At 33.6% G+C, this 20,529-nt stretch overlaps 1 protein-coding gene across 12 annotated transcripts in view; it reads left to right on the plus strand.

The window, feature by feature from the left end:
* Nucleotides 1–20,529, plus strand: part of CCDC91 (coiled-coil domain containing 91) — a 366,740-nt gene that overhangs the window by 298,124 nt on the left and 48,087 nt on the right. For all 12 annotated transcript variants that reach the window (XM_050746729.1, XM_050746737.1, XM_050746730.1 and 9 more), the window contains one exon: nt 8,411–8,524. In XM_050746729.1, the coding sequence (XP_050602686.1) occupies nt 8,411–8,524 (114 nt within the window). The remainder of the gene's footprint in view (nt 1–8,410; nt 8,525–20,529) is intronic.

Here is a 20,529-nt window from a genome sequence, read left to right on the forward strand (position 1 = left end):
TTCCAGTTGAAAGTTAGATGAAAGTTTCTCAAATGCATAAATGGATTTGGAAATATAGAAGCTTCCTTTGCACTTGCATCTATGTCTGGAACTTCTGGAACTGTAGTTTGAGTTCATAAATGTGTGGAAATAGAAGCCTTACTTTTTTTTAAGCTGTTAATGCATAGGAAGTGTAGAAAGGAGCTTGACTTTACTTGTGATTCAAACAGTGTTGAGTATAGTTCAAATGACTACCCCATAGTATAAGTCTTGCTGCAGATAAGAGCTATTGTGCATTGTAATTTTTTATTTAATTCATTAAGAAACATTAGCTTGAAATAAAAGCTAATGTCTTAAGCTATTCATTATTTGGTAATTGTGATTGAGTGGTTCTTCTTATTCAGAAAAACTTTCAGTCAAAGCCCTGAGCTCAGAAACAATCACAGCAAATCTTTACTACTGCTAAGCCATTGGGCTGCTGCATAGGATGGCAAGTCAGGATATTGAGCTTCAGTTTCAGACAGAAATTAATAGAACTGACAATGGCCTAGTCCACACAAGCAAAAGACGTTCACTGTTAGTAGTACTCGTTCAGTAATACATGGTAAATTCAGATATTTTCTTCAAAACACTTCCTGATGAGTAACTATGAGTTTTAAATAATTTACTTTTTCACAAGTTTTAGACATTTGTTCAACTAAGCCTTCTTTCATTCCACACATATTTTTACTGTCATCAGTTGTTAACACATCTTAGCAGATTCTAAGCCAGGTTGTACTAAATTAGTGTTTCTCACCTTTTTTGAAAAGTTTCCTACCTATAGTTGTTCCATGTAGACTATTCATAAAGCTTAAGTTTGAATAACTTCAAACTTGGCATTGATTCCTGAAATAAATAATTCAGTGAATCATCTGACTCATGAAGAGCCAAGAAAACTACTCAAAAATCATTTACTTTGTTTTTTAATTGACTATTGATTTTGCTACCGATGACCTCAATCTCATCAAGCACCTGTTCTCACAAAAAGCTGTTCACTCCAAACAAGTTCCTTTCTTCCCCCTCAGGAGAGCATTTATCTGGCTGCTTTAATTAAGCACAATTTTTAAAACTTATCATTGGTAAATGGCTTTTCTGACTTGACTAACAAATGATCCACTCGGAAATTTAATTTTAGTTGAAGCATGTGTGTGTGTTTATGTATGTGTGTGTGTACGTGTGTAAGAAATCTGTTATCTTGAGGGATTTTAAATTTTGTAATTTTTTGATGATTGCTTTCCTGTTGAGAATATTGTGATGAGTGTTTACTCTGGTAATATAGACATTTATTATTTCTTTTAGCACAGTTATGGTCTAATTGCATAATAAACATTTTTTTGACATCTAATCCATTATCAAAATAATCTCACTCTACTCTGCCTTAAAAGTGCAACGAAGTCATTTTTTCTTGTTTTGGGATGATAGACATGCAGTGAAGTTAAAAATGATAATTCTGTTACATTAGGACAACATTCGTGGCACTGAAATGCAGCCAAATTATTACTACATCACTATAGTTTGTAATACACCAAACAGCAGTATAATTGGATAAGAATCTTGTCATGAAATATTCTCTTTTTTTCAACATTAAAAAGTGTAAAAAGTATTCTAATCTAGTGGATTGTACCAAAACAGGCAACGGACCGGATTTGGCTCATTGTTAGTAGATTGCTGATCCCAGGTCTACATAAATGGTTGTTATTTTAAGCCACTAAAGATTAATGTTGTTGTTACATGGCAAAAAGTAATATATTTGCTATAGTTTTACCCAAATCCATAATCTATCTGAAGTGGGAAGATAGGGGGACTAAAATATCTATGTGTTAGATTTTGGAGTGGTTCTAAGAAATAAGGCAAATTCCTCATCCTCCACACTGAAAACTCAAAGGTAATGCCTGAAACTGTAAAATTGCAATGTTAGAGATATTGAGAGAACATGAAACGGGGAAAAAAGAGGTTAAGTGGCTTCTTTTGGGAAATGGGAAACTGGTAAGGATGAAATTCATAGGGATGGTTACACAGGGACTTCACCATTATCGAAAATATTCTACTCTTAACTGAGGGGCACATGGTGTGCTGTGCATGGTATTTTATTTATCTTATTTTGTATGTTAAAATTTTTCTTTACATATATTAACATAAACAAATTTTAAGGAATTAGAGAGTTAAAATTTTATTCAAGAGAATACAAGTATTGCCGGGCGTGGTGGCTCACGCTTGTAATCCCAGCACTTTGGGAGGCCGAGGCATGTGGATCACCTGAGGTCGGGAGTTCAAGACCAGCCTGACCAACATGGAGAAACCCCATCTCTACTAAAAATACAAAATTAGCCGGGGTGGTGGCACATGCCTGTAATCCCAGCTACTCGGGAGGCTGAGGCAGGAGAATCGCTTGAACCCGGGAGGCGGAGGTTGCGGTGAGCCGAGATCGCGCCATTGCACTCCAGCCTGGGCAAAAAGAGCGAAACTCTGTCTCAAAAAAAAAAAAGAGAGAGAGAGAGAATACAAGTATTGACTCATGTTTATCTGACTTGGAAGTCAACTCTAACTCACTGCCTTCCTTCATTTTTTTAAGGCTTATTATCACTTTGAGAAAATCATGCTGCTGATCATGTGAAAACATTTGCAGGGATAGAATGTAGGATACATGAACTCACACTGAGGGAGAAGGAAGTATTTTAATCCCTTCATAAGTAGCTGTTATAGTATTCATGAAAATATTTTGGTAGCCTTTCTTACTGTGATTTATATTATACTTTTAAGCTACATGGTACTGTATATCTATTAAATTTTTAGAGGATTAAGATTGTGAGATTTATTGATATAGTTTACAGATGGGCTTGCAGCTCCTTCCTAGTAAATTCATTTTGGCCTTGGTTGAGAACAATAGAGAACAACTTTAAAACTATGTGTGTTGCAGGAAAAAAGTTCATTGTATAATATCATGTAATACCACATTTTGGCCCCCATTTTCCCTCTGTCTTGAGTGCTCTTGCCCTCTTTTACCCTGTTTTATCATGTACTGTATTCTGCCATGTTATGATGCAGTAAGAAAGCTCTTACCAGACGTGGCCCTTGGTCTTGGACTTCTCAGGCTCCATAACCATGAGGCAAACCATGGATCAATTTTCTGTATAAATTACCCAGTTTGTGATATGTTACAGCAGCAGAAAATGGACTAAGATATCTATTTAGTAATACCTATGAATGGAGACATTATGGTTACTAGAAAATTACATTTCTGATTATACACGCTTATTTCATTTTGGGGGTTGCTTGTTACAGACACTAAAATGTCACTTATTTTCCTAGTATTTGGTTTAAAAAACTGCATCCAATACAAGGATTATAGTTTATTACCCCCAAATCACTCTACCCATACTACCAAATATTAGTTTTTCTTAGTAAGAATGGAATTTTGGACAATCTAGAAGACTTTCTCCTAATTTTAAATGAAACTATTCTATTTGTACATTGGGCTTACAGATACAGATACAAATTTCTGACATATATACCCTAGATCAGAGTTGTTGGCTGTGGACATAGGATGATACTGTATGAGTAATACTTTGCCCATATAGGAAGGAAATGAAAATGTGTCCATTCTTTTCTTTGTTTAGACCAATGTTTAAGAGTTAGCAACTTTTGAAGATGTTGTGCTAATGAGCTCGCCTATTTCCTTTTGGTATGTCATTGGGGGTGAGGCAAGGATGACTATGTATGAGGTTAATAAAGACTATGTTTGTTTGCTGACTTATGTAAAGACTATACAGGTGGCAAGAAGAGCAACCAATCTATATGCTGTTATTGGTAGCTCTTTACATCTTGGGTTGCTGACATCAGCTGTAAGCCTTCAGGGTCCCCATACTTGGTCCCAGCCTTCCTTTCCACTTTTCCCAAGAGAGCCTTCATTTGTAGCCAGAAGCCTCAAACATACACTCAGGTTCTATTTTTGTACTGTTGTACCGAATGTTGTATAAGCTATTATTCCTAAATAACATTCAGTATGAGCTACTTATATGGATCCCTCGGTCTTCATCTTCTTTACACACACGAAACACCTATTAAACCTCAAGTCAGAGCTCACCTATTTTTTTAAGGTTTTCTCTGACCGTTGTAGACATTGTGATATCTCCTTCCTTATAACTCAAACAGTATTACCACCACTCATTAACTACAATGTCCTTTAAGATCTCTTTTAGTATACTGTTATTTCAGTTTCTGTGCATTTATATTTTATTTTCACAAGTAAATTAGAAACTTATCAAGAGATAGACAAATGTAGCTTCAGTATTTGGGACTATTTTTTATACAAAATAGGTATTTAGGACATATTTGACAAATGAATGTATGAACAGAGTTTGCTACCAACCACAAACTAGAACCCAGTATAACATGTGATATCTCATCTTTGCATCTCTAGTTTATCACTCATTTTCTAAGGTGCGTTTCTACAACCATATGTAACTTTTGAAATAATACATAATTAGATAATATGCATATATTTTGTATAGGAACAAAAAATAAGTAAAACACACAATTTCCCCAGAAAATTACACAACCACATAGTACTATGGTTTACAACCCACAGACCAGAATTCAGTTAGTTGGTGATACTTGTTTTCTGTAATTGAGCTATGTTTACAATCCTTAACAAAATTGCCCTGATAAAGGGCAGACAACCACAGACATTTTACTAGTTCATGATCCTGTGATTTCTGAAATGTATGGTAGATTCAACGGATACTAAAGCATAACTACACTTTTAAGCAGTAAAGATAAATTATAACATCTTGTATAAAGTATCATATAAGCTTTTAGCCCTGAATGACTTTCAACATGACCTACTTAATCATAACAGTATAAAAACTAATTCCAGTCATTTATTTTTTAAAAATAGTATATGGAACTTTCTCCACATTTAAACACTAGTTAGATTATCATTTGGATAGGATGTTTCTGCATATATTTTTAGATAAAAATATTCCAATATGACAAGAAGTATGACTGATATATTTTCACAAATACAGCATGACATATATGCAATTGAGTACCTTTCATTCCAAACTATTCACCTTAGGATAGTGTTTCTCAGCTGGAAGCCATCTAGTGGGTAGATACTAGGTATGCTGCTTACACTCAGGATACTCCCTCACAGCAAAGGATTGTCAGTAGTTCCAAGGTTGAGAAACCCTTCCTTAAAGAATATACCATGTGCAGTGGTGGTGTTATCTGTCCCGTCCCGCGGGATCGTCAGTGTAGGCCCTAGAAGAGGGAGTGGGAACTCGGGGGGACAAGAGACACGAGAAATGGAGACAAGACAGTATCCTGATCAAGTCTCGTTTATTGGTGGCAGTGTAATGCCTTATATAGACCGGCAGGGGCGGAGGTTGGGCCAGGGCGATGATGGTGGCCCTGCGGTGGGCGTGGCCAGGTAGGCCTCGGTTTCTTCGGTCGGACGTCATGTTGCGCCTGCGCTGTCGGTTGGTAATTTTCCCGGGCGCAGGATGGCGCCTGCGCTGTAAGTTGATCATTTTCCCGGGCGCGGGAAAATGGGTGATGAAGAACCAGGAAGAGCGCCATTTTGTACTGGCGTATGAGACGGCAGAACAGGGAAGAAAGTAAATTTAGGGAGGAGGCATAAAGTGGAAATGTATAGAGCTCAGGCATCAGTCGTCAGTTATAATCGCTATGGCCGGGCCACGCAGCTCCGGACACTTATCACCAAAATATTTTGGAAAATACTTTTCAGAATTTCCTATTTGAATGTACTTATTGGTGGCAACTGTTTATTCCTTGCAAGCTATGTTTTATTTTAGATTACTTCTCATGACTCCCAGGAATGATATATTTAATTTATGGAACAAACAAAACATGCAGGCAGATATTCACATACCACTTGCATACACGCAAACAAAATGTATTAATCAGTTCTAACTAATTCAGAATTGGGCCTGATTAGAAAGTGGAAGGCTTAAACTTTACTTTTGTATAACATTCAAAGAAATAATTTATAGATGAGCAGTTTTTCAGGATGAGCTTCACAACCTTGACTGTCACTTAACTCCAACTGGGGAGGATAGAACCAAGGGAAATTTTGTACTGTAAATTGTCCTTTGCCAGCTCAAAAACAAGGAATTGTAGAGCCTCAAAAATTTCAACTGAGAAGGTATTAATAATATAAACACTCAGCTCCCTCAAAAGTGTTAACTGAATAACTTTCACTAACTCTTCATGTTTTTCTGGTTATAGCCCATTTATTTAAATTGATGCTTTTTGCTCTTGATCATACAGGCCTGGTCAGATTTACTAATATGCTTCTTATGACAGTTTTTTATCTGCAGTTGTAAAATTTCAAAAGCCCTGAAAACTAAAGATTTTTATAACTCACCTGTTAGCAAAACCTGACTTGAACTAATGTGAAGCTATTAATACCTTTAATTTACTCATATAATGTGAATATTCATATTCTTCACTACAGAATTATTAAGGTGTTTTATTTCAGAGAGCTTAGTATGTAATATTTTTATCTTTCTAAATTTGAATAACTTCAAATTCTAAATTTGCAAGTGTGAAGTCAATAAGAATTATAATAGCAGATGCTAAATAGTTTTATTCTCATGTGTTTCTTTTATAAATTGCTATAGTTTTTCAACTTTAATCTTTTGAAATAATTATGGAAACAACTTTGTACTCTATCAATGGAACCAGCATTTAATGTACTCAGTGACTGAAAATAAAATAGTGAAATTTATCAAAGACTTTCAGAATTTTCAGTTAATTTTATAAGGAAGGGAATAAAAAAAATAAGTATACCAATATTAAAGTGGTAGACGATAAGATCAAGCAAATGACAAGAGAAAACGTGTGTATTGCCAATATTTTTATAAATTAAATGCTCAACTCACCTAATCTTTTAAAAGTACGGGATAAAATTCGATATCATTCTCCCCAAGTAGGCAAAGATTGTAAAAACCTATGAAAATAAATGTTATCAAGGATGCAAGAAAATAGCCATTCTTATGAGCTGCTTATAAGAAGAAATTTGTACAAAATGTCAAAAGATATATTGAGTTTAAATCCTTTGGCCAAAAATGATTCCACTTTTTGAATTGGTTCAAAGTAAGTAACTGCAATGTAGCACAAAGATACATATGTGGATGTTTGTCACTGCTGTATTTTATTTAAAATGACCAAAATACCCATGATTAAAAATTGGTAAAATAAATTATTATGTAGCCCTATAATATGATATAAATCATATTCATAGAAGAATATGTAATGTCTTAAGAAAATGTCCAAGATATATTCTAAATAAAAAATGCTAGAGTTTAGAAAATAGTATGTACATTTTATCCCATCTTCTTTATATCCAAGTGTATATATATGTGTGTCTTGCTTTGTGTTTATATATTTCCACATCTCCATTTTTTACAGTAAATAGATTTCAAATACAGAGTCCTTTATATTATTTTATATTTTCTGAGTTACATATAAATATCTAAAATTAATTGGGGAAAACTAAGCTAAGTCATACATAACTCCACAAAGAGCAGAACCTCCAAGAATCAAAACTGAAGCAAATATTCTGAGAAACTCAAGCCATTTTCCAATTGATTGCCTTGATGTCCAGTAAAAAAGGTTGGTACCTATAGATGGGAATGAAAAAATTTTGCTTCGTGGCATTCATTCCATTTCATGATACACTATTATAGCAGAAAATATCATGACTTCCTGAGAAGTGTTGTAGTTTTACGGAATTTTAGCTTTCTTTCTGTATTTGCAATTCTGAAATCTCTTCAGTACCTGATTACTCTTTCAATAAACGGAGAGTACCATTTCCCTCCCTGGATCTCTCATTTCAAATATTAGCACACTGGGTGGAATTTTTACCTCTTACTTATGGTGTCCAGCTCACAACATCTTAACCTGGCAAGAGGACCAAACTAGCTGTAAATCTTACCACTCAGACCACACTTGATTATTGTATGATGGCAATATTAAACGTGAATAAAACAGCTAGAGCATTAGAGTGTTCTTGGAAGAATAAACACAAGTTGGAAGTCTTATGTGGATAGTGCAAAATACAGGAAGGCAATGAATCATGTAAACATCAAATGAAAGGTTGGTAAGGAAGCCATTGGAGTCTGTCAGGCACTCCCTGCAATAAATGGCATATTCCATTCCTTTCCCTTTCACTCAGTTTGGGAAAGGGAGTTCTGTGAAATCTCTAAAAGATCCCAAAAGATTTTGTAAGTTCTTATTCCTGTGTAAAGGTACACTTTGAATAGAATGAGCTGAAACCCGCTGAAGAGGATTTTTAGTTTATACAAAATGGACACAAATATGTCATAGTGCTTACCTCCCTGACTGTTTTGCCTTCTCCCACAAACAGGAAACTGTTAAGGCAGCAATAATAGAAGAGCAGAAACGAAGTGAAAAGGCTGTGGAAGAGGCAGTGAAAAGAACAAGAGATGAATTGATAGAGTATATAAAAGAACAGAAAAGGGTAAGTATCTCCTGAAGAGTTTTAATTTGTACTTCAGTAAACTCAGTCAGTGACTTCCATACAATACCATGAAATTGTAAAATATTTAAAATGTCCTCTGTCATCTAACTTACGAATCTTCATCTGAGGATATTTTCTGATATAATTATATATTCTGATAGTCATGTCTATAAACATAAATCCCATCTGTCAGCAAAAAGCAACAGTGAATAATTTCTTGGTAGACTCCTAGAAATAACCTATAGCATTTCCAGTTTAGCTTTACTCACAAAGATAATAGACAGTTCTACATTTTTAGAATCTTTTGCCATACATTTGTTAATTTCTTATATTATTTATGGACATGTATATGCATCCTTTAAGCTTTCTGACTGTATTAACACCACTGTAGTTCTAATGGACATAATTACAGTTAGCAAATTCAGGCTCTTCTGCCATAGTGCCACTTCAAAACCAAAACTCAGAATATGCTTGTAAGAGTTTAGAATGCATATTTAAGCTTTGAAACAAATAACATTTTCATACAATGTGGTTTTATTAATGTTATTCTGAGCAGTAGCTGAAGATAATGGATCTAACTTGATTTGTTGTCTTTTCAACAAATCTTCAGTCCTCTAAGCAATACACAAAATAAGAAACTCTTTAAAATTAGATGTTTATTGTAATATTCTCTGTAATAAATATATATATAAAATAAAATATATAATAAAATTTTTCACATGCAGTGTTTTAGGATGTTTTCTTTATATGCTTAGTGTATGTTATATATTATATAAATATATTTAAGTATTTGTGTGTAAATATATATTGCAAACATATATTGCATTACATAATGTAACAAAACAAACATAAACTGTGTATGAGGTAATTTGACACATAGCTAAACTTAATTGGTGGTCAAAATGGCAAAATAAATAGAAAACGTACGATAAGATATTATCCTGCATTTGGCAGTTCAAGAAGTGAACTAAAAGCTCATGACACTACTTTAGTCCTATACTTTTTTTTCTTTTTTTTTGAGACAGAGCCTTGCTCTGTCACCCAGGCTGGAGTGTAGTGGCGCAGTCTCCGCTCACTGCAACCTCTGCCTCCCAGATTCAAGCAATTCTTCTGCCCCAGCCTCCTGAGTAGCTGAAATCACAGGCAGCTGCCACCATGCCCAGCTAATTTTTTTTATTTTTTATTTTTAGTAGAGATGGGGTTTCACCATGTTGTCCAGGCTGGTCTTGAACTCCTGACCTCAAGTGATCCACCCACCTCAGCCTCCCAAACTGCAGGGAATACAGGCATGAGCCACCATGCCCAGCCATCCAATGCTCTTAACTTGAAGTCAAATTTGGTATGATACAAAGAAAATCCCCACCTCCTGATGGCTACAATTAGGTTTCAACAAAGGAGAATTTGTCACCAGAGTAAAAACTTGCTGTCTTTCCAGATAAATTAACCATTCACAGAAACATTTTATGTGGGATTAAATCTTTGTACAGTTTACCTCAGAGTGTTTTTAAAAGCATTTTCACTCAAATTCCTGATAGATGTCTAACCTTCTAAAGAGTAAATTCTGAGCCAAAGAGTCAGTTGACTTTTCAAGGAGTATTATGTGCTCAGAAAACTCCTATTTCCATATGTACCCACAAAGAGTTTATTTTAAATAATATTATTCAAAAGTAATCGTTCAGCAAAGGAATTACAGGTACATTTATATGCATACAGGGATTGCAATTGTGAAAGAACTTAAGTATCAAATAAATTCAAGACTTCTTGTGGGTATATCCTTTTTTATCATCTCTTTTTTAAATTATTTATTTTATCTTAGTAGGAACACTTAACATGAGATCTTCCTTTTCAAATTTTAAGTCTATAATATTTTATCATTGACTATTGATGTACAGTGTTGTACAGCAGAGCTTTAGAACTTATTCATCTTGCTTGACCGAAACTTTATGCTGTTGTTTGGGTATTTCCTGTTTCTCTCTAACCCAATCCCCTGGTATCCACCGCTCCACTCTGATTCTATGAATATGACTAGTTTAGATACTGTATATAAGTGGAACCATGCGGTATGTGTCTTTCTGTGACTGGCTTATTTCACTTAGCATAATGTCCTCAAGGATCATCCATACTGTTCCATATTGAATCAAAGGGTTGCAGAATTTTTTTCATTTTTAAAGCTGTATGGTATTTTGTTGTACATATATGCCACATTTTTTATCCATTCATCTGTCAATGGATATTTAGTTGTTTCCACATTTTTAGTGTCTTGTCTTAATAGTATATCAATCCTTATTAGTACCAATCCTTATTTGAGTTCTAAATCTGAATGAGAAATTATATAACAAAGCAAACTCATTCATAAGATTATTTTAGACTAACACTTCTTCGGTTGAGATGGAAGATTTTTCTTGAAAGAAAAGAATTTTAAAGATAATGTTACTTTTTTGTCAAAGGGAGTTACGTGGTTACCATAAGAAGTGCCTATAATAAGAATAAGAAATGCCTTTTTAAGAGATATCTGGTCCCCCCATGAAGCAAATTAACTTTGAAAAGAGCTGACAATGAATTCAGGCATTTAGTCTGTGTGGTCTTGCAAATCATACTAAAGGCCTAATATTCACTTGTATTAGTCAGTAAATCAGTTACCACATGCAGAGACATTATTAAAATAACAGCAAAGAAACCATGACATTAGGTTTCATTTGCACTGAAGTTCTACTTCTCTTTGCTTGTTTCCTTATATATTAAGGAGAATAAATTTAAGACTTACCTTACAGAGTTGTTATGAGTTAATACATATAATAAAATAGCAGCTATAGTAAGGACTCAATAATATATGTGTTATGCTAATTATCATCTTTACCATGTTATTTACAGAAAATTGAAACAACTAGCAGCATTATTGTTGCTAATTTAAAAATGTGCTCTTTAGAATAGTGTTTGGTGTTCTACTTCCTCTGAAGTTTACAGTATGAATTCTAAAATTTTATTTCACTTCTGTTACAGAATATTAAAACTGATTTAATCGGTATACTTGTAGGAAATTTATTACTTACACTTTGGGATTTTAAAGTTTCATTAATAACACATACTGTGGCATATTTTTAATTTTTGAATGTTTGTATCTTTCCAAACAGAAAAGCTATAAAAAAAAAAAGAAAGTCAATAAATGATCTGAAATGAAAGCACCAACTAATTACTAGACCTCTTACGTAAATTTTTAAAAATTGAGATTCTCTATATTCTTCTATTCCAAAAATGTATTTCAGTGTTTTGAGTGAAGTTTTGTGAATATCTTGGGGTTTGGAATATTTTCATACACAAAAAAGGTATCTCAGAGTTTATAAACTAATACTTAGGAAAAACAAAAGTATTTTAGTAAATTCATAATCTTCTTGTCTGTTTTCCAAAAGACTAAGTTAGGGCAACTCACATCTACTTCTTCCTTTGGAAGATGGATTTCTATTTACATCAGAGAAGAACACATTTCCAGAACAAAAATTTTCCTTTCCCTTCTCCAGGACTTTTTTTTTTTTTTTTTTAACTAGAGAGTCAACTTGAGATTTTCAACATTAGACAACTTAAAAGCCCGATAGACCTTGTTTCCAACTGAGCTTGAATTTCAGTCTGTGAAATTCTGTTCTTGAAGTTTTTGAAAATCTTTGAAGGAAGAAGTCTACTGTTGTATTAGGTCCTACCTTTTATGTCTTTTGTCCTAATAGTCTTTCATTAGGCATCATCGTACTTTTACAAAATTCACTAAAAGTTTGAAATGAAGACTTTTCCAGTATGTCTTTTTTTTAGTCTTGTACTTTTAAAAGACAGAAAAACACAGAATGAAAACTTCAAAATGCTTAATTTTTCAAATAACATGGATTATCTAACAATATAAACACAGTGGATTTATAAATTGCTATATAAGGTTACATAGCTCTTTCTGTGTCTCTGAAATTATGTATTTAATAAGTTATTCATTCCTGTTTAGTAAAATTATACTCAGAATTATACTAGAATTAAAGTTAGAATTCTACTGAGAAAATTTTAATTTTAAATGCTATTTGCCAATTTTTGTGTGTCAAATCAATAGAGATTTCACTAAACTTTATAAATAACCTAGTATTTGTCTGGTCTAAACATCTTAGGACAAAGGGGATACCTGTACATGTACTAATTAAGTAAAGTATAATTTACATTCAAATTACATCCTAAATTATTTACTAAGTCAGATACATAGTACTTGTAATATTAGTCCGAGTCATAATCATAACCAAAAATTACTATGGAATGAAAATATCCAAATAAGGAGAGCTTTTAAAATGATCAACCAGAAAAATAATTTAAATCAATGATGAATTAGTTTTAGTGATAAAAATGCCTTTCTTATAAGAATTCTACCTCATAATCTTTTTAGAAATTTCTCTGAAAAATCTCTCATGCTAATCCTGAGGAAAAAAAAAGATCATTACATTGAATTTTCGACTTTACTGTGGAATCAAAAAGATAATCTGTGGCCTCAACACTCATAAATTTTCCATCAAACTTGGCAGAAATTATCTAATTTTTAATGGATTTAGACATTTCCAATATAACTTATATAATAGAGAAGAAAAGGCAAACAGGAAAACCTAAAAAGGTTTAAAAATATATTTAATCTTTCCGTGGATCAGCAAGGTACCTGCTAGTACAGTGATTTGCATTGAAGGACCATATCATATTTTATTAAAATTAAAATTTTGGTTTCAGACTCTCTTCAATCACTATAAATTCTGTAATAGAAGTTGCAAACTACAACTCATGGGTCAAATCCAGCCTGCTGCCTGCTTTTGTAAATAAAGTTTAATTGAAACACACATTCATATCCATTCATTTTTGTATTGTCCACTAACTGATGTCATGCTTCAATAGCAGAGTTGAGTAGTTAAGAGAGACCATCAGGACATATAACCCCAAATATTTACTATCTGGTTCTTTAAAGAAGAATCTTTATCAACTCCCATCCTAAATCATCAAAATTATCTTGCAAGGAAAGTTTCTTCCTTTCAGCCCTTTAAAATTTTTATTCGCTTATTATGCCTCAGGGTAACTAGACAATTGAAGTCTCTTAGGTGCTATTCTGGAGAAGATTTCTCTCTATGTATTAATTGCCAGGTAAGGTATTATAATACATCGTATCTGATCATTAGTGCCATAAACTTTATTTTATAAATGGAGATGGCAGAAAAATGAGATGGTAAAGAATACATCCCTGACACTTCCCTAGGGAGGAACAATTTGTGGTTTATAACGACTGACAGCCCTTGCATTAGAACGAAGAGTTCCAACCCATCCCACAAGTTAAGACTGTTACGCATGAGTTTGCTATGAGGAAGGAAGTGTGAGTAACATTCAGCAAGCAACAACTACTCACAGCCAAGCAGTGATTCCTAAAAAATAAAATCTCATCCAAATGTAATAAAATATTATTTTTCCTCTTAAGAAACAAAATTATTGCCTGTGTTTTCTAAATCACCTCCAGGAAAATAACCTTCACTTTAGAATATCCTTTTAATTTAGGTTTTTAGAGAAGAGTAAGAAGCAATTTTCTTTACTTCAAAGGTTTTGTGGTCAAGGCATTGTCAGAATTTTTTAAATATAAAAGGGCTCTTTTAATCCAGTTTTGCTGCAATATTCTTGGGCGTTTGCATCTCCAACTATTAAAAGATAATATTTAGACAAAATGAACTTCCCTTATTTTCTGACCAGTTACACAGTTAATTGAATAAACCATTATTTCAATATAAGTTATTTAATATCTCATGGTCCCTTACTTTCTCTTCTTAGAAATATGGAAATCTGACTAGCTGACCTCTAATGACTTTTAAAGTCCTAAATTTCTGTTAAGACTATGAGTAACATTTTCCTTGACAGTTGATAAACCTCTTGAGAGGTTTTTAATTCTTGATATAAATCAGTTGCATCATAGTAGTTACATTATGTGGCATTTATACATTAGTGTAGAAAAATGTCACTTTCCTGGCATTCCCTAGCCTCCTGCCCCATTCTCATCCTAATTACTCTTCTATCCAATCTGGAGGAGGCTGTGTAGTTGTATGTGCAAGAAGTAGCTCATTAACAATTCAACATCTGTGGTCTAAAACATCTGCCCTTGTAACTTTTCATTTGGGTCTCATATTTGAAAATGCTTTTATGTAACCAACACATATTAGAAATCATACTATACCCTCACATTCATTGTTGCCTGTTTTCAGGTGTACCTCATTTTTTGATGCCAACGAGAATTTAGCCTTCTCTGCATAAGCTATATTGTAATTTAAATCAGTAGAAGTTTACCTTCCAAAGTTGTATAATTGTATCCATTTCAGGTGGGACAATAAACAAATGGAAAAATATTTGGATTTAGAAAAATAGCCAGTACTAACCATCTTGCCAAATGATGTTTCAACTAGGTCACTAATTTATCCTTCTCCTTAAATTAAAAGCATAGGAAATTTGATTTGAAAGAGAGGTTAGTGAAGCCAATGGAGTAAACAGATTTTAAAGGTTTTATAGTTGTTTAAGCTTAATATAATTATGATTTTAAAACTTATTCACTATTTTTCTATCTTAAACTCTTTAACAGCTTATTTCACAAATTATACTTTAAAACCAAATTTATTGCTATCTCCCACTTTATATTTTATCAGTCTTCTTGATGATCTCTCTTGTTTTGCTGTTCTCACTTGCATAAGAACAATCTTGAAAAAGCTTACTGATGTGTGGACAATCACACACTTTGGTGAGACAACCCTATTCGTTATTTCCATTTCAACTGTGGTAATTGAGATGATGTTAAAGATAAAGCCCAATGCTTAGATTATATCCCATTATTCCTGTAGCAAGGAATATAAAATATGGTTTAACTTAAAATCAAAATGTAAATTTATGCATGTACACGTAAAAACTAGTTTGGTGTAGTAGTTAATGAGGTATTTTTCATTGGTTTTTGGATGGATTCTAATCAAGGTACAGTGAGCATAAAGACTTTGGAGGCATCTAGTATATGAAAATGTTTATCTCTGTTTTTACGTAATGACTCAAAATTGTTCATCTAAATAATCACTTCTTGAATTACTATAATGGCAGCTAACTTTATTCGTTGGTAAAATGATTTAACTTTAAAAAACATGTATTCACTGATGCAGGAGAATCACTTGAACCCAGGAGGTAGATCAAAAAAGCTGTGCGAGACCAGAAGCACCATGTCTTTTAAAGCTTAAAGCCTTATTTTGGAAGGAAAGTACAAGAACGTACTCCTTAAGGAATTACATGAGGTCAAAATAATAGCTTGAAGCAATAATAGACACCACTGGCACATGACAGTGCTTGAATAAAGACCAAATGCATTATGCTGACAATAATTGACAACAAAATTCTGGAAGATCACTTAAGACTATGATGATCAGCTTGGACTTCTGGTTTCTGTCAAATGAAAACTAAAATGTAGACTAGACTATATAATAAAAAGAGGAAAAATAGTCTGTGAGAAGCCAAAGGATTTGGTTTCTTAAAAGAATAAGCAAATGTATATATACAAATTTTTGTAAATAAGTCTATTTTCTAGATTCTTGATATACCTTTTAGATGCAATCCTAGAATATCTGGGCTCATAAAGCTCAGATTATTGGGGGCAACAGACATGGAGGGAATTTTTTTTGGTTTATTATATTGATAAAGCCCTTCAGCCACCCTTAGAAGTTAAAAATGTCTGTGTGTGCGTGTGTGTGTGTGTGTGAACGTGTAGGTGTATGTATGTGTGTGTGTATATATGAAAGTGTGTATGTGTGTGTGTCTGTTTGAAGGACCTTTATTTGTGAGCTGTTTATTAAGGGCCCACCATTGCCTTCACTGTTCTCACTCCAGTCTATACTATTAAACTGTTTAGAAGGAAATGGAGAATGAAGTGTTATTACAAATTGCCTGCATCTTAATCTGTCTATATATATCTATATATTTACACAGTGTGCATCTGTGTATACTTTTCACTATCCCATCTTAAGCTATGTATGGAGAAGCTTCAGTATAAATTTTTTTTTCATTCTATAAAGAAATATTATGAATACCTTTAATAGTTGGAGCACTGTGCTTAGGCTACAAGGACAAATAAAATAACCAATAAAGAGAGCCTATATCCTAGTATTCTTAATAATGATATATATTTGTTTAGCAACTAAAATTTATAAAGTTTTTTATATGTTATTTGACTCTTACAATTTATAATCACTTGCATGTTTATTATTATTTTGTAAACCAGAAAATCCAGATGATAGAGATAACGTTTCTGAGATTACATCTAATAATGGCATATAGCTAAGACTTGATCCAGGTCTTTTTCTACTATATCACACCAATGGCCCTTGTCAACTTCCTGTATACTAGCCATTTCACTTTACTATCTAGGATGAAGCCAATATCTGAAGAAAATTATTAAAGCCCACAGTAGTTAGAACCAGTGAAGAGTTACAGCTGTAACATGAACAGCTAAGAGAACTAGAAGGGCTGGAGGTACTCAGTAATATGGAAAAGGACTGGCCAAGAAAACAGTGAGCCCACATGTCACCACTATATTTTATTATATGCTTTAACTGTAAAACTATGTTGTTTTTGTTTCTTATGTAGGAAAAGATGATGACAGTTTCATGGAAATCATTGTTCAGAGTGAACTATTAAAGATATAACCTTGAAGAAGAGTTTCAAAGATGTGAACATGTTCAACTAAGAAAGAGTTGTTTGCTGTAAAAACTCAGCAATATAGACTCCCAGAAAACAGTACTACAGTATCACCTTAAAACTAAATAAATACCAATTAAGTTGAGTATGCATGCATACTCAACTTAATGGAAATTTAAGTTAAGTAAAATTAAGTAAAATGTTCTATATTAGAAAAAAATATTAAAAAACACCATTTATTGGGTCCCAAGTTTGTCCAAGATACAATAGTGGGTGCTTTATATTTACTGTCTCAATCCTCACAACAACCCTAAAATAAGACCTCATTTTACAGGTAAGGAAAATTGAGAGTCAGTGATATTAGATAACTCCCCAAGATCAGTAAGAGGGTCAAGATTTTAACTTGGTTCTGTTTGACTACAAACTATACGGTGAGATTGTAGGATCTTCCTTGGTAAATTTTTAAGACCAATTGAATAATTTACGCATTCTTTGTCATATAATATTTAGGAATTTTTAGTTTTTCCACTAACAGGAATTTAGTATACCTCTCTGTTTTTACAGGCTCCATCTAACTTGTGCCTTTTCAATAAGACCCAGATAAACTGGGAAGAAAAGTAGAACTTTGGTCACATGCCTATATGTGTGCAGTGAACACAAAAGCAGCTAAGAAAATACTGTTTGTGGATTGTACTTTAGAGGGGCAGGACTTATATGCATGGAATATGCCCCAACATGTAAAGATTTTCAAAAAGTACTAAAACAAGAAAACATAATAAACATACACTACCTGGCTGTCTAACATCAATATATAGCCATTGCCAATATTTAAACCTAACTTTCAAAATACATTCTTCTTCCATACTTACTTATAGTAACAGTAATATCAACTAAAATAATAATAGAAACTATCACTTATAAATCAAGCTATCACTTATAAAAACAAAAATATGCTCACTCATTGTCTACAGAGAGGATGACCTGAAATATTTTGTGGCACCCAACCACAAGACAAGTATTGCTGAGAGCATGAGTGGTCTGATCATTCAACTTCTGCTGTCATAATCATCTTGAATCTTTGTCCATGTATATGAGAGTCATTTGATATGGCTTTCTACTTGAGCATGCCCGATTTAATAGATTGGTGGATCAGCTAAAACAAGTTCATTTTGGGCAGATCAGGTCACATTTGTTTTTTCACAGTCAAATATACAATGTTGAATAACACTTAGGAATGAGCTAAGTGCTGCTTTTCAAAGGGATAAGATTTTCCTTTCTGATGACTTTGTTCCAAAACCTTAGAGATTTCTACTGGGATTCCTCTATTAGAACTTGCCACAAGCTCCGCATAGCATCTCAATAAACTTCTAACACCCATTGAATCTATTGCTCATTAATTAGGGCCAGGTAGATGCACTATAGTCTGGACTAGCAAGGAAGCCTCCTTTTTTCTGGGTCCCACTCACAACTGGAGGCTTTCAGGTCACTTCATAAATAGGTCAAAGCAGGACTCTCAAACCAATGTATAATACCATTTGCAAAGTTCCACCTAACAATGTGCCTCTTTTTCTTAGTAGTAGGAGGTGCAACATGCAGGAAGTTGCCTTTAACTTTGTAAAGTCTATCCTGGTATACGCAAGATCACTGGACCTCCGGAAATTTTACAGAAGTATAGTTCTTACATTTTCATGTGCTATATCTTCCACCTTACCGAATTCATAGGTATACTTCGCCAGAGATTCTTGAGTAGTTATTACTTCCTGGTTTCTAGGTTCTGGACACATATGTCATCAATGTAGTTGTCATATATGATGGTGAGACACTAATGGTCTTTGTGAAATATATTGTGGTACAGAGCCAAATAATTTATATAACCCTGAGATGAAATGGTTTACTATTGTACCTGTCATATAAATACAGCTGTTATAGTTGTTCTCTGTGTATTGAGATACAGAGAAAAAGCATTTGCCAGATTAATAGTTGTATACCTGGTCCTAAGAGCTCTAGATGTACATTTTTAAATTCACATCTATAACAGCAGCTGCATTTGAAATCACTATCTGATTAAGTCTCTTATAAATCACTCTCCTCCAATGTCTACTGCATACTCTGGAGATAACTATGTTATGTGTGTAAGGCCCAATTGGGCTAGGTATGAGACAAATTCAGATGGAAACTTCATTCACCATTTGATTCTGATAACATCCATTCTGACCAGTAGTACAAGGCGGTATTCTAGGTCTTCAGTTTTAGTCTTGGTTCAAAGTTATGATACACTGGTACACAAAAGACCTGATATTTCCCTTTCTCCAGTGGAGCTACCTAGATGAGGAAGGCCAAACTGAAGATTTACAGTCTCTTACCTGTGATAGTATTGCAATAGTCATTTTCCATGATGTGCAATCTCCTCTTCACTCAAAAAACTCTGGGCATGTGAATTGACTCAGGACTGGACATTGGAGAAGACATTACAAATTTTTGTTGTAGTAGCTCATGTCAGGCCTTTGTTCATTAAGTTTGGATATTTTTATAATTTTAAGTTGGACTTTTTGGGATGCCTATCAGTTTTGTTCATATGGTTCATCTGATCAAGTACCCAAAGCTAATGTCCCTGTAGGTCAGAGCATTCTGATTACCATTTCCTCCTGCTTCTTATAATTAGGTGTGTCTACTTGAGTTTTGCTACCTCAGCGTCCCATAACATTGAAAGCCATGTAACCCACCAGCATTCGTAGCCTACAGAAGACAGACACTGTTGTTCACAGACACTGACTTTTACCTTTCAAGGAGCAATGTTACGGAGTAAATGGTGGCCTTGATTATTGCTTGAATTGAGAATTTAGCATCACAAGACTTTAATTATCTTTTTTAAGCTGTTGTGTGAAATTAGTGTGTGTGAAACTAATTTTGTTTTTGAACTCTTCATGGTCTTCATATTTTTCCATGTCCATAGCCCCTGGATCTGGTAATAGAAGAATCCAAATGTTGGGCCACTGAAAGTCTTGCCTTCAGTGGTCACTTTATTTCAAGTAGCTGTAGTTAATTATTTGTTACTTTGCTATGGCACGCTATGAACTACCAGATTTTACATTTTTACATTTTACATTTTTTACATTTTACATTTTTTAAAGAATACCAGCTGGATTTTTACAGCCATCAACCCTTACAGAACCAGGTAACTAAAATCTTTCTGATTTTCCTGAGATTATATTGTCTTCAACCACTTCTAGAACCAATTTATATTATCAACCAGGGTTCTTCTTTTAAATAACAGAAGCTGCTTTCATCTGGCTAAGCAGCAGAGG

The sequence above is a fragment of the Macaca thibetana genome, chromosome 11 (assembly GCF_024542745.1).
Source record: "Macaca thibetana thibetana isolate TM-01 chromosome 11, ASM2454274v1, whole genome shotgun sequence".
Classification (NCBI taxonomy): Eukaryota; Metazoa; Chordata; class Mammalia; order Primates; family Cercopithecidae; genus Macaca; species Macaca thibetana.